The sequence below is a fragment of the Astatotilapia calliptera genome, chromosome 11 (genome assembly GCF_964374335.1).
Source record: "Astatotilapia calliptera chromosome 11, fAstCal68.1, whole genome shotgun sequence".
NCBI classification, from domain to species: Eukaryota; Metazoa; Chordata; class Actinopteri; order Cichliformes; family Cichlidae; genus Astatotilapia; species Astatotilapia calliptera.
Window position 1 is genome coordinate 9,231,154 of NC_137432.1, and position 15,835 is coordinate 9,246,988.

Below are 15,835 nucleotides of genomic sequence, written 5' to 3' on the forward strand. Positions count from 1 at the left end.
TTATTTCATTGAGGTTTACAGGCATTCATTTATCCACAGCAATCAAACCATCAATCAGCCGGAAGTTTGGACCTTGGATCATTGCAACACCCTGATTTTTTTTGGGCCATTCTGTTACAGAATTGCTGCTGTGTTTGAGATCATTGTCCTGTTGCATGATCCAGTTTCAACCAAGCGTTGGCTGTCAAATAAATTGCCTAACATTTAAGTCTAGAATACGTTAGTACGAAGAGGAGCTCACGGTCAACTCAATGACCGCAGGGCGCCCAGCTCCTGTGGCTGCAGAACAAGCCCAAATCATCACCTCTACCTCCATCTGTGACAGTTAGTATGAGGTGTTTGTGCCGTTGTGCTGTGCATTATAGTCAAACATCTCCACTTTGGTCTGTCCAAAGGACATTGTTCCAGAAATCTTGTGGTTTGTTCAGATGGAACTCAAATTTAGGTAATTTCCAAGCAAGTCATACTTGTTCAGTCTTTTTCTAATTGTACTGTCATGAACTTTAACATTTAACATGCTAGCTGAGGACTGCAGAGTCTGAGAAGCAGCTTTTGGATCTTTTACAGTTTCTCTGAGCACTGCACGGTCTGACCGTAGGGTGAATTTTTCTGGGATGTCTGCTTCTCGGAAAGAGGGGACATCCCACGTGTTAACACACTTAAACCCTCCAGAGCACCAAAGAGCCAAAACATGTGCTTTTACAGGTGCTCACGATTGTTGATGATCAATTAGCCAAGTGCAGATGATTAGCAGCACCCGGCTGCTACTTACCCTCTTAATTCTTAAAGAAACAGGAAGGTGCCGTTAGCATTTCATCGGACAGCACTGTCCCGTGAAAACTTTCTTTTTCACATGACTATTTTAGCAGGTGTTTTCAGTGTGCCTGGATTCCACTGCGTGGTTTCCCACAGGTTGAGAATATATTCACGGTAATTGCAGCTACACCACACAGGTGTTCCATAAATATCTCACATGCAGTCCACTTTTAACCAAAATATGTGAACTGCTCATCCAAACAACTTCAAACACGCCTGTCAGATATGAAGGAGAAAGGATGAACGGTTGTTTGGGAAAAACAAATAAACACACAGACACGCATGCAGAGACGAAGATGTTCTTTGTAGCGCACACATCAGTTCGACAAAGAGCGCATAAAGGAACAGACTAATAGATATCTCTGCGTGGCATGTTTGCATCTATAATGTATGTGTGCGTACATGAAACATGATGTTAGTTTCCATTGTTATTCTTTGCCACTTATGTCCCCTCGAGTGGTTTAAAGGAATGTGCTCTCAGAAGATTTTATTAGGTTTTGATTAGGAGACAGGAGAGCCAGCTGTGTTCCCAAACGCTTTACCTGCTTCATTCACCTTCCTCTGCCGCTCGCTGCTCAACCAGCGCACACTGTGACTTAGCATTTCAAAGTGCTTCTGAAAAAGACTTGCGCTTCTCCTTGTGATTTTGTGCCATTTAATCCTCATAAAATATGCATATTGTATAAATTATGATGGATGTATGTAGGGAGCAGTTACCTTTTCATATAGGAAAGTGTTTCACTCCCTGCTTTGATCCTGTAAACTTCTCTGTCAGGCATTGATGCTAAAAGCCTCCCTACCAACCAAAGAGCTGTGTTTGCCTTTTACTCTGTCATCCTGTGGCTAACAGCCAATTGGTAGCACTGAGATCAGCAAGTCACAGATCTATTATTGATGCTGTACATTAATTATTCAAATATTTTTTTTCAAGTTGTTTAATGTAATAATGATTAAATTCATTATGGATAATTAGTATGCAACATTTCTTTTTTATTTGTTTTATTGCACTCAGCTTTGTTACGCAGTTTGCCAATCTTATGCTTTATTCCTTTTAAGTTAGTTTGCTGATGCTCAGTGTATCAAAGACTAAACCAATTACCATCATTGGTCTTTTTGTATTCTCTTTTTTCCAGTCCTCCCTCCTCCTGTCTCGTTCACTTCCTCTACCTCCTTCTCTTTCCTAAGATCTCAGACTTCTCTGCAGTGCCTCATCACCCCTCACATATTCCACTTTTAAATGGTTTCTCAAATTTCACTTTATCCTCACCTTCCTCTCACCTGGCCTCTTACACATTTCCATTTTCAGACGCTGAACTCTGTGACTCCCCACGTGGATGTGGAGGAGTGCAGCATTGCTCTCTTACCCAGAAACCGAGAGAAGAACCGCAGCATGGATGTCCTCCCGCCCGATCGCGCCCTTGCGTTCCTGGTCACGACAGAAGGGGAGAGTAACAATTACATCAACGCTGCTCTCGCTGACAGCTTCCACCGGCAGGCTGCTTTCATTGTGACCCCTCACCCTCTGCCGGGCACCACGGCCGATTTTTGGCGGCTGGTTTTTGACTACGGCTGCACGGCAGTGGTCATGCTCAACCAGCTAAATCAGTCAAACTCTGCCTGGGTAAGGTCAAAGTGTTAGGTACTTTTTATTGCCATTGATTTGTTGACACTGAAAAAAGAGAGAGATGTCTTAAAACATTTGAGATCTGACACACACACACGCACGCGAGCACGCACACACACAGAGGAGCCACTGTTTGCTGTGCAAGTTTTTACTCTCAGTCTTGGGGTTGTATGAAGTTTATTCGAGACTTTCCCTGACATCCCCCGCCTGTACAGTTTCTGTATCTTACTGTGCTCGGGATTAGTTCTTTCATGCTATTTTGTTGGGCTTTGATCCCTGACCACATTGATCTCAAGGCATGACTAGATAACGCTCGCCCCAGTTTTTCCTTCCCTTCTCAAGCTACATCTCTGAAGAATAGGCTTGCATTACCCTCCAGCCACATCTTAGATTTTTTTTAACTAGCTCACATTTTTTCACGAGCATATAATTTTTTTTTTAAATAATTTGGTTTAAATTATTTTTAAACCAACAATATTAAAAATAATTAGGGGAAACATAATATGAGATTAGTGGTCATTACTTGTCCTTTTTAGCCTTCAGGACTTTTAAAGTCTTTGCTAGGCTAAATCCTGAACACTAGCTATTTCATGTGGTTGGAGCAGGTGAATAAGGGCTTAAGATGACATTAGGCAAAAAAAAAAAAGAAATAAACTGTCATGGAATTTGAACAGATAAGATCTGTGACTGCCAGACGTTATTGCCATTTTCTAAAGTCTTAAAACAGAACCCACGGGGAGCGCGGAAGGCTAATTAACAACAACAACAATATGCTGAAAAGTTATTATGGATTTCTCTACCCCAGCAGACCTGTCTTTTCCATGTGGTCATGCATAATCATATCTTTCACATAGTTTCTTCTGATTACGACATAAGAAATCATTATAAGCATTGAGCAAACATGAAGCGTGTAGTTTGCTTTTGTGTCCCTAAAGAAAAGTAATGATTTCACTCTTCAAGCCATTTGTCAGCTGGAAGAAACAGGATTTAATGAGCTTGTGGTAGTAATATAGGAAACCAGACTGAGAAGCTGATCAAATGTAACTCCTCGAGTTGTAGCAGAAGGAAACGCATAGTCTGTGAAAGAGCCAAAAGCTGGCACAACCTGACTGCATTTTGTTGGAATTAAGCTTAAGGAGATTGGCAAGCTTCCAGTCCTTAATGGCACATAAATAGTTGTGCAGAGAGAACGAGGTTGCTGAATAATTAAGCTTGCGGGACAGGTACAACTGGGTCTCATCAGTTTGGCAATAAAGGAAGAAGAAATCTTTGCAGTCCAGTAATGTAGCCCAAGGAAAAGCATTCAAAACAAGTGAGAACAGTCCTACAATAAGGATGCAGCCTACAAGAGTCAAAAACAATTTAAATACATAAGTCTGCAACACAAAGTAACGCTGGCCTTCATCAATTTATTATTAGTACTGCTAGAAGGACAATTTAAAGTACTTGTGTATAGTCTCATAGTACCTTGTATTTACAGTCTTGCATAATGAATATGGGCATGAATAAGGAGTGAGTTGCAGAGTTCACCTGTAAAAGCCAAAGGCACTGAAGATAATAGCTCACGCATTCTCCTTTCTGTCCTTTAGGCATTAGATTTACAAGGTTTTCAGTCCGTCTTTAAATATTAACTTTGTGAAATATGTATTACAGTGCATCAGATCCTTGAAAAACAGGCGTTTGGTCTAAGATGGAAAAAAATGAAGAAGGAAGAAAGTAGAGCCCAAACAATACTGGATTTATAAATATATATGCTAAGACAGAGATACTTATTATTTTTATGACTAAATGTGAAAGCTACCAAATGCAGTTTGTAAAAACTGTCCTCAAGCGTTAAACTATCAGTATAACCTCCAAAGCCGTGACGAGCATTGCTAAAATGTTAATAAATGTTCTGAATATTTCATCTTTACTGTTGGTTTACACATGTTAAGTGGAGAATAGGTGCTGTGCTGTTTTTTTCTGGCTGTTCTTTGCAGCACCTTATCTAATCTAGACAAAATAAAACAAATGCAATGATCCTATTCAATCCCACTTTTCATCCACTCCCCTTTAAAAAGTTTTCATCTCGTTTCTTTCGGCCCGTGGGGTCTTGTCTGAAAATTGAGTTATAGCCACTTTAAGATGTCCACTGCAAGATCTTGTTATAAACTCTGTTATAGAGTTCATTTGCTGGGCTGCGGTGCTCTGTCTCCCTCTTGTTGAAATCTCTCAAAGCACATTAGGTCTCTCCCTTCGCAATGCTTCTCTAACTTCTCTAACTAACACTAGTGTGGCTTTTTAAATTCCATGAAAACACACAGTAACCCAACTGCTGCTTTTATTTTAATAAACACCAGCAGCAATTGATAATCCAGAGGTCTAAGAACAAGTATTATGGCCACAGCTACATAAAAATGCATTTTCTTTCAAGCTCAATCACTAATGAACTCATCTCTGCCCATGTTGTTTGTGCAGCCATGTGTCCAGTACTGGCCGGAGCCTGGTTTACAGCAGTACGGGCCAATGGAAGTGGAGTTCCTGTCTATGTCAGCGGACGAGGACGTCATAACTCGTCTATTTCGAGTGAAGAACGTCACGAGGGTGAGTCATTGTCATCCCAAAACAGCCAGCGCAGGACATTTTATTGAGCTCGATGATATTTCACAAATATTAAGTTAAACTGCTTTAGAAATGTATGAGCGGGAGGTTTTACCTGCAGTACATTCAGAGCCGTCACAGGTGGTTTAGATAAATGTTATACATCTAACATTTTCTACAATATCCTTTATGGATGCAAACTGAAACTCGGGGTTTCACATGAGACTGTATTTCCGTATAGTGTGCGCTTTTGCGTTACTAATGCAAACACGGCAACACTTCACTAGTTTACGCCTCATGGGACAGAAGAGTTTGTCAAATAAGTCCCCTTAAGAAAATACACTCTATACGAGAGCCAGGAAATTTGTATCGAGCACAATGGCAGATGAGTAGAAGTTTTATTCATAGACTTTATTATACGTACTACAAAGGACATTCTTTTGATATTCAGCAGTCCAGAAAATTGAACCAGAGCCCCCAGTGCTTCCATCAAACATTCCCATGAGAATGATTTTTATTATAAGAATTTTCTTTTTCGTGAAAAACATGCAAGAGGAAGCCATTGACATGCATGCCATAAAGGTCAGTCTTTCGCTTTTTCAATTTCTTCTTGTTATTACCTAGATAGGTGTCTTCCCTCTCTTATGCGCGCGTTGGCATACTAAAAAGGAACCTTTCATCATTGTGATGCCTGCCATATTTTCAGTTGCCGTCTACTCTTTTCGGCAGCAAAGAAGATTTTCTTTTGAATTGCTCATAAACCTCGTCACACCTTTTAAACAGTGCAGCGTTAGGTAGAGCTCTGAAAATAGGCTAGAAACAAAAAAAATAAGAAGGCACCAGTGGTTCTGTCATAGTCGAGGAAGCACAGTGGAATGTTAGTTTGGTCTTTCCTCAGCTGAAGAGAATTCCCAAATGTGTTTTATATGTAGGACTAGAACATTTTCACTTCACTGTGTTGGCTGTTTGGTTTGTTTATATGTAGTTATGCGTGTTTTATGCTCAGGAATTTACATACGCACATGCTTGCATTCTGCTCAGGATCAAAATCAACCAATTACTAAAGAAATCTGCATGCAAGGCGTTTCCCCTATGCCATTAAAAGCAGCACGACAAGCGGTGCCCAGAACTTCCTGTCTTGATTGGCATCCTCACCTCCTGTGTCGACTGCCCCCGTCATTCCCCTCTCTATCTATGGCACCTCTTTTCTACTCAGCGCACATCACAGTCAGGGAGAGGGCAACTTAACACAGCATGGAAGGAATACAATCACACAAAAATAACGCACACCTCTCCCTCACTCAGCCCCTCTCTGTGCATTAGTGAGTAGATTTCCTTTGCCTGACAATGATATACAAGGGTAGTGAGTAAAAGTCAAAGGAAGTGCATTGTAAGCATATGTACGGATATGTGGTTTGTACAAAAAAGAGCACACTGTGTAAATCCCGCTTCCACTGAGGCAATTCCTCCATGCATCGTTGGTGTCTTTGCCGGCCCAATTTGCATGACTTACAGTTCTCCGCTGGTCCTTAAGTATTGGGTGAGATTCTACAGGACAAGGTTATGAACACACAGGGACCTCTTTCAGACACAGCGCGGGCCCCTCTTACTCCCACAGACCCATATATCTCAAAGTCAGGCTGCTGAGTGAGCACAGCGCCGAATGCCAACACACAGCCTGGGGAGCACTCAAAAGTAGCTTCTAACTGGCTACCACACAAGATGTACAGAAACACCCAGAACAATTTATTTGCCACATGCATACATATATTCAGCAAAAGAGAACAATGGTGTCAGATATGTGTGTTGTGTGCTTTCTCTTGTATCTGAAGCTCCAAGAGGGCCAGCTGGTGATGTGTCAGTTCCAGTTTCTGCGCTGGTCGGCATATCGCGACGTTCCAGACTCCAAGAAGGCTTTCCTCAACCTGCTGGCTCAAGTGCACAAGTGGCAAAGGGAGTGTGGAGAAGGACGCACAGTTGTGCACTGCCTGTGAGTAATGTTTTAGCAGCATGCGTCACGCAGATTGATACAGAAGGCAGTAATGTGCCCCTTTTATTTCTGAAAAGCTCTTGCTGCTGTTGAAGACTGCATTTTAAGCCGACACCGTTTTCTTGGTGGGAGATGTCGCAAAAGTATATGAAAAAACATAGGAAATGTAAAATTGGCAACCGATTCTTGCCTTGTTTTTGTGTCGTTATGTGCGATTTGGCACAGTGAGATGCAGCGTGATTTGTCATGGCAGTATTTATATTGTAGAAAATCAAATTGCGCCGTGCTGTGCTGTGAAGTCAGTGGTGTTATATGCGTCTGTGTTGTCCTAAAGCCCCGGAGAGCACACCCTGCTGATGAATATGAATGGGCCGTCCAGCTCATTGCCAACCCATCACACGCTCATCCCCACCGCCCCCATCCAGAAGCACATCACTCAGTGCTGTCACACAGTGTTACCCACGACAACCAGGAAAGAGATTATGGAGATCAAATCAATTATAGCTTAATACAGAATGCGATGGTTCTCACTACACTAAATCCAGCACTGCCAGAGCACTGACGACGATTGATTGCCTTAATATTGCTTCTATACACTGCAGAATCTCCCAGGCCCACCTGGCTGCGTTTGTCTCAGGAGAGAGGAAGTGGCTTGTCCTTCATCAGCTTATTGATAGCGTTTTACATTTATGATGACCGGGCGAGTATACAAGGCAAAAATGCCACACTATTGTGTTATTTCTCAATTTCAAACTACTTACAGTGTTTCTCATATAGCTCTTCTTATGTTGTATAAATATTTTATATTCATATTGTGTTTCAATTTAAACAAATGCTGTTTTTATGAGATAGATAGGAATTCAGATACAGGGTCATCAGATTACTGTTTGTTTTCTGCTTACACTCTACTATTGTTTTCCAGAATTCAGTTAAACATGTATTTCATACTGGAAAAATAAGACGAGTACATATAGATAATATATATATGCCGTACTGCGGAAAAGTCTTGAGCCTCCTATCATTTCCTTGTATTTTGCTTCCAAGGATCCAGATTTTTATCTTGTTATCTGTTAAAATAGTCTCGTAAGATAAATAGTTTTTTTCTGACTGTTATGTGTGACAACTCAGCCAAGAGTCAATATGTCAGATTTAAATTGTATGTTTTAGCACTTTGTTGCTAGCTTAATTTTCCAGCCTGGAAATGATCCTGTGGGATCATCTTGATGGAGAACAGAACAAAAGGCAGCCAACATCAACACAAAGAAGAGCTTTGAATGTTCTTCAAAAAGCCTGGAGAACTATTCCTGACTACTTACAGAAATTACAAGAAAGCTACCCAAGAAAGTTCAGGCTGTGTTAAAGAATAAAGGAGGCCGTAGCAAATACTGACTTTCAAGCTGCCTGTAAAAACTCTGTTTTTGCTTCATGCACTGTATTTCAATCTATGTTTGCATCTTTCAAGAAATCACTGCTCCTGTAGCATAATACAAAGAAATGGGGGATGGATCTTCTGTACAGTACTGCACATGCACCCACTGCCCACCATATGTTAATTAAACTCATAATAAAGGTATTAGTCTAAAGCGGTGCTAACAGTCTAAGCATGCTAGCACGTTCACCGTGATAAAGCTAACATGCTGATCACAGACAGTATGAAAAATGGATGTAGCTACAATTACATCACCATAGTTTCTAAAGTCCCATTTTGAAGTCTTGAGATGGATTTTTCCACCATTACCTTCTTGGTTGCAAAATGTTAAAATGCACACTCAGTGGGGCTGAAGACTTGTGGCTGAAGCTTGTTAGCCAGTGAGGGTTTTTTGTGTGTGACCCGAAATGAGGGACTGAAACCATAAAATCAGCAGTAAAGTGTGTAAAGAGGCTGAGTCAGAAAGCTGTTTTTGCCTCAACTTCTAAGAGACTGGGAGTGATTTTGCAGCCACAGCTATCGCCCTCTGGTTTCTTTTGGATGGAATAAAACCTTCCAGGCACTTCTGCATTTGACCAGGAAACAGCATCTATGTTTTATTCTTCCTATGATCCTGATATTTAGCCAGTAACATCAGCCGTGATCAGTTCAATTTTAATTTTATTTATATAACATCAAATCACAACAACTGTCGCCTCAGGGCACTTGAGGGTGATCACCATCAAAATATAAAGTCTTAGAAAATGTTATATATACTAAAACTGTCCTATTGAGGGTTTCAGATAAGAAAAAAAGCACCCTGAATGTTGGCACTTGCTTTAATGACAATCCATTTGGTAGCTGTTGAAACATTCCACTCAGAATCACAAATGTCGCTCTCGTAGTGGTGCAAGGGAAAAAGTAGACCACCAACGGCAATCAGATACCTTTTGGGAATCAAAAATGTTTATGTACAAATATCCAACCATTTATTGGTGCTGTATTTCAGTCTGAGCTAATGTGGTCAGTTTGACTGCACACAGTGCTACACTAATAGCATGACTAAGTATATATTATAGATTGCAAATTATATCAAAGGATCAAACTAATTTGATGCATTAATGAAGAAGGCTTGAACTTTTTTTGTCAATCACTTGCCAAATTTTTATATTCCATTTCAAGAAATGTTTATTTCATGGCATACACTTTGTTAAATTATGCAGTAGTGTCCCATGAGCGAAAACAGCCACGAAGCCTCTTTTTTTTCTTCGATAATGCTCTCATTTCATGTTTTACGTTCACTTGGGCCTCCTACTCCTAACATAAACCGGTAGTTTAGAAAGAAAATACTGCACCACGGTAAATGGTTAATGGCCTGTATTTGTATAGCGCTTTACTAGTCCCTAAGGACCCCAAAGCGCTTTACACAACCAGCCACCCATTCACGCACACATTCACACACTGGTGATGGTAAGCTACATTGTAGCCACAGCCACCCTGGGGCGCACTGACAGAGGCGAGGCTGCCGGACACTGGCGCCACCGGGCCCTCTGACCACCACCAGTAGGCAACGGGTGAAGTGTCTTGCCCAAGGACACAACGACCGAGACTGTCCAAGCCGGGGCTCGAACCGGCAACTTTCCGATTACAAGGCGAACTTCCAACTCTTGAGCCACGATGACCCAAAGCAACTCTGACTTGCATTCTTCCCACAAACCACCTATTCTTTGCTCACTACTGATTCCAACCCAGTCTGTTACACGGTTATACAACTGTTATTTAGTATTATGTTTATTTTCTTTGACACAAGAAAAACAAACTTTAGCTTTTTTATTAACTCAAATAAAATATTACACGAAACTGCTAACAGCTACTAAATATCAGGATTATGCAATGGTAATGTTACACAGCCCCAGAAGGGTCATGGTAGAAATTTCTGTGTTGACAGTTTGTCTGCCCATTTGTTATTTTCCCCTCACACTCGTCAGCTTGCATTAACTTTAATTAAGTTTTTCCATTCCCTCTGGACCATATATTGTATGATATAGTATGTATTATAAATAGACTGCGGCTGCTTTGACCACAGGCACCTTTACCTGTGCTCAGGAACAATCTGTACCTTTTGGAGAAAGAAATAATATCTTGATGAACTAAATCAACCAGTCGTCTTACCATCAGCAGCTAGTATTAATTGAGACAGCTGCTGGGATCATTAAATGATTGCATGACCCGACACTGCGATTGTGTTGGTGGTCATGTATGTACTGAAAGATCTTTGGATCTTCATTATCACGACATTAGTAACAGGGCAGCACAGCAGGCACATGAGTGGCCAACTTTTACCATCTCAGACAGTTTTTAGCCTGCACTTGTTTTGTGCCAGAGGCAACCCCAAACCATCCTTGGATATTATCAACACTGTGTTTTATATTATAATCTTTTGTACTGCCTCGACAGAGTCATTGATGCCGTGCATTTTTATAAGCATTGCACTGAACTTCCTCTATAGGTCAGCTGTGAGCGTCCAAGTAGAGGAAAACTGAAATGTGTGCTGCATGCAAAAGCCGTGAGTTTTACTTCGAGGGTGATGTTCTTATCTCTCCATATTTATTCACACCCTGGGAAACGCTAGATTGAGAATAAATATGCCAGTTGGTCCAACATTATAATAGGTAACTAAAACTAAACTAAAAACTGAAACCAGATGTGAAAAAATATTTCAGTAAAATAAAAACTAGACTTTGAAAAATTACAAAACTATGATAACTCTGTGTTGGTCAAACCTCGGATTAAGGAGGAACAATGTGGTTTTCATCCTGGCTGTGGAACGCTGGACCAGCTCTTTATCCTCTTAAGAATATTTCAGTATGTTTGGGTGTTTGAGCCACCAGTGTACATGTGGTTTGTGGACTTGGAGAAGGCATTTGACCGCTTACTGTCACATTGTTACATGCCTTTCGGTCCATGTCAACTACAGTAAGAACCTGGTTATCGTTGCCGGCAATAAGTCAGACTTTTCCCTGGCGGATGGTGGGCAAGGCTGATTCTGTTTGTGATCTTTACGGACAGAATTTCTAGGTGGAGCCAAGTGCTAGAAGGATGCCACTCTCAGAGTCTTATCGCTGTTTTTTGCAGATGATGTGGTTCCTTTGCCATCACCAGGTGATGACTTCCTGCTTGCACTGGAGCAGCTCACAGTTGTGCAGTGGTCAGAATGACCATTAGCACCTTCTAGTCTGAGGGACAAGCTGCTTTTGTTTATGAGTTAGGGGAGGGGAGTGAAAGAGTGAACAGACAGACTGGTGCAGCATCTGCAGTGATGCTGACACGTCTATAAAAACATCGCTATCAATTTACTGGTTATTCTACATCCCTATGTTCACCTCTTATCACAAAGTTCTGAGTGATGACAGAAAGAATGACACTGCAGAAACAAACCCTTTCTTCAAACGGTGGCTGTGCTCAGAAGAGGAACTCAGTGTAGAGCTGATCCAAACGAGGTGGCTCAGGCATCTGATTAGGATGTTTCCTTGGCTGGGTTTTCTGGATAGGCCCGGAACATGCGGCGAGTTTGCATCTTCATCTTGTCAGGGTGTTTACGTCTTTACGTTGACTGGATAAGCTGGAGTTGGCGAAGTTGGAGAAGGAGGTCTGGACTTGGCTGTGACCCGACCCTGGATAAGCTGTAGAAGATGAATAGATAAATGGAAGAAAGGAAACACTGCTGTAGATTAGCCTGGTTATGCTTTTTGTCAGAAGCTTCTTGTTTTTGGTTTGTTTTGTCCGGCTTTGACTCTTTATGATTGTTTGTGCTATTGCACTGAAGTCTCTAAAATTGCTACTGTTATCTCTGACATAAACTGTAGCAGAGCTTTCTGGGTAATGTCCATTAGAGCAGTAAAGAGGAGTTACATCAGCATCTATCCATAGCACTATGGACTGAACCATAAATGTAACATCTGAACATTAACCATATCCACAAGCACAGCTTTAATCAGCGCAGCCAGAGAGGGCTGCTATGCTGCTTGTGTACATTGATGGCTTTGCCTTTCAAAAGGAGGAATGAGCAGCAAAGGATCCATGTGTTCATCATCTCTCATTACCTTAGTATCTGCAGTGTTTGCATTGTGTAACTTCTCTAACTAGTCCAAATCATGAAGCGATTGAACAGATCTGGCAGAGAGCATTGAGTACTGTCCATATACACATGAATACCTTTGGATAGGTACAGTAGCAGCATTGATTTATGCCTGTACTGTGTAATAGTTATTAGACAATGTATTCTCTTCCACAGCAATGGTGGTGGCCGTAGTGGGACCTTCTGTGCCTGCAACATCCTCATCGAGATGATCCAGTATCAGAACATGGTAGACGTATTCTATGCTGTCAAAACTCTACGCAACTGCAAACCCAACATGGTCGAGTCTCTGGTATGGAAGTTTAGTCTAGTCTGTAAATTAATTGAAAAAAACCCAAATTCAATACATTTGAGATTTTTGACTCTAGTTTTGTGTTTTTCCTTTTTGTTTCTTTAGGACCAGTATCGATTTTGCTATGACCTTGTCCTTGAGTACTTGGACTGCTTTGAAGGCAGATAGCAACTAAACGTTTACGACAGCAGCAAATTCCCACGCGCTGGAGACAAAGGTCACCCGGTGACCCCCCATCTACTTAAATGTTTGGACCTGTGAAGTTGGCTTTGAAAGGACTGCAGAGGAACGAGAGCAAAGAAAAAAAACATGGTCAAGGTTCTGACTTTTAACCTTTAATGTACAGCTGTGATTTCCTCCTTGTTGGTGATGTTTATCTCTTTTGATATTTTTTTTTTGTGCTTTTCTCGGTCCTATTTGCCTCTTGGACTACATCTTGTATGTGCTAAGGGTTTCTGTAGCAGCAAAACAATATTTGGAGCTGCAATGTGGACCTCTCTCTTCAAAGCAAGGGTCACCTTGGCTGTGTTTCATCATTTCATTCGTACAAACCGAAGACGCTGGATCTAATTCTGGAGTTACAGCAGCATTATTTAAACGTGGAAGAGCTACATAAAATAACGGTCCACTGTGCTCGTGGCATGACTTATCTACCATACCATAAACTGCCTTATTCTCTAATGATAGGACAGATTTATTGAAACCACCAAATAAATCGATAAAGTTTTTCACCTGGGGTAGAAAACAAGAACAAGAGATTTTAAGAGACCTATATTGTAAAGCAGACCAGCCCAGTATTCAACAGTATTGATGCAGAAACTGTACAGTAGTGCAATGTGTTGTATTTTCCCATAATGTTTGTGCTGGATTACCATGTGTGCTACAGGTGGGCGTTACTGGCACTGAGCCTGGTGCCACCGAGGGAGATTCCTGTCTCGTTACTGTCACGGTGCCAATCCCACTGACTGACTTGAATCCTTTGCTTTGTTCTACTGCTTCATCTTGATATATGCCTACAAACAAACACTATGTACTGCATCAGCTAATGTTCTCGCTCCGAAGTGATTGTTTGTACTTTATACTCACCGAAGACAGCAAAAGGAGAGGATGGCGAAAGCTGTTTGAAAGGCATCGAGATGCCACAGTGTTGGTGTGAAAAATGATGCGCCATTAATGCTGTGGTGAAGTGTCTGAACTGGTGCGGTCACACAGGTCTCAGTCTGCACCTCTTCTACTCATTCATTGTCCGAGGCGTTTGGTTGTGCTGTAAAAACAAAAAAAGTCTAAGAAAAGCAAAAAGAAAATCGGGGGTAGGGGGCACTAAGATGGGGTAGATGGTGGGAGTGCCATCTTGGGTCACCGCTCATTGCTGAACATATTTTTTTGATTGCAGAAATGTGGTTTTAAAAAAGTAGTAAAAGTAAGAAGCTGTTGGCCACATACCCTGCTGCTGACTTACCGCAGAGTTGATGGATAAACAAAATCCACTCTTTTTCAGCTGTTGGCCAGGGCCTGGAGAGCACTGGAACTCTTCATGCCTGAATCAATGTAAGAAGCAGTCAGGTTGGGATTTGTGATACACATAATGATCAGAGACAACTTTGAAACATGCTCTTGCAAAGACCCCATTACACAGAGGAAGAGATTTTTTTTTGCGTTATAGCCACAAAAATATCTCTAATAAGCTCCATTAGAGATATTTTAAAACATAGGCCTTTTAAAATATGTTATGCGCCAACACATCTCCCGAGACTCCTTTAAGTAGAGGTTTTCAGGGAGGGTGGTAAAGGTATCACTCCAGGACATATCCTAATGAACAAGGAGAGACAGCTTGAAGCCTGCAGAAGCTGAGAAAGGCAACCCTGCTGCTAGTTTGCAGCTCACACTCTGGTTCAGGTGGGATAACCAGAATATGTGAGCAATCTAACAGTATACAAACATCACCAGACTCCCACAGATTCTCAAATAGAGCAGCTTGTTTGTGATGAGGAAGAAGAATGAGGTAGCTACATTGTAGTCAGTGATCTGGCAAAAGATTGCTGAAGGAAGTGCCTGGACACTTTTTTTGTTAAGGGTGGAAGGAATATGTATATACAGATGTATATTATGTTATGTGAATAATATATTATATGTTTGCCCAGAGTAAAGACGTATAGTAAGTAACCACAACATAACCATAAAGCTGAATGTTGCTGTAAATGAGCATTTTGTGAGTTTTTGTCAGAACTTTTAACGACGAGCGTTCATCCCAGCGCTGCGAGCGAAGCGGCTCATGAGGCGTGTTCGGGCGCTCGTTAAGCTTTGCATTTCATTTCAGTGATTTCAGAATAACCCGATCCATATGATTTGTTTCAACCTTTAGCCACGACTGTGAGTGCATTATACTTTTACCATTCCAAAGCTTTTTATTATGACTATTTCTGAGTGACAACTGCCAACACAGGATGTTTGATTTCACTTGTTGTTTTCTGTATGAACCAACAGTACATGACTACTGTGTTTTTGATCATTGTATTTGTGGGGACATGGTGTGTATTTAATGAAAGAAAATAAGAAGAGAGATGTATATCGGGGTAGAAAGATCTTTCTTTTGAGCGATACCAACGATTAACAATAAATGAACAATGGGGGGAAAAAAGACGTTGTCGCAGCCTTTATTGGATGTTCTGTACCAAATACATACACGGCTGAAAAACCCCAACACACAACGTGGTTTCATGATCGGATTGTCAACAGAAGCGCAGACCTGATGGCAAAAGATGGACTTTCTGTCTATATCCCCTCTGACCCACCTGCGGTTTCTCATGCGGATGTGATCTTTTAACATTTTCCCGTCACCCTGAACCGCATTGACCATTTGATCTGACCCGCCTTTCTGATCCCTCACCCTGTTTCTTTTCCCTATCTCTTTTAATCATACCCCTCCACCACACCCTGCTCATTTTCCATTACTTTCAATGTCTTTTCCTCATCGTTTTCTCCATCTC

General features: G+C 41.3%; 1 protein-coding gene across 4 annotated transcripts in view; it reads left to right on the forward strand.

Annotated features, from left to right (window-relative positions):
- Positions 1–15,486, forward strand: part of ptprub (protein tyrosine phosphatase receptor type Ub) — a 186,302-nt gene extending 170,816 nt beyond the window's left edge. For all 4 annotated transcript variants that reach the window (XM_026183429.2, XM_026183430.2, XM_026183431.2 and 1 more), the window contains 5 exons: positions 2,123–2,437; positions 4,898–5,023; positions 6,853–7,010; positions 12,713–12,848; positions 12,954–15,486. In XM_026183429.2, the coding sequence (XP_026039214.1) occupies positions 2,123–2,437; positions 4,898–5,023; positions 6,853–7,010; positions 12,713–12,848; positions 12,954–13,016 (798 nt within the window). In that variant the 3' untranslated portion in view covers positions 13,017–15,486. The remainder of the gene's footprint in view (positions 1–2,122; positions 2,438–4,897; positions 5,024–6,852; positions 7,011–12,712; positions 12,849–12,953) is intronic.
- Positions 15,487–15,835: the final 349 nt, after the last annotated feature.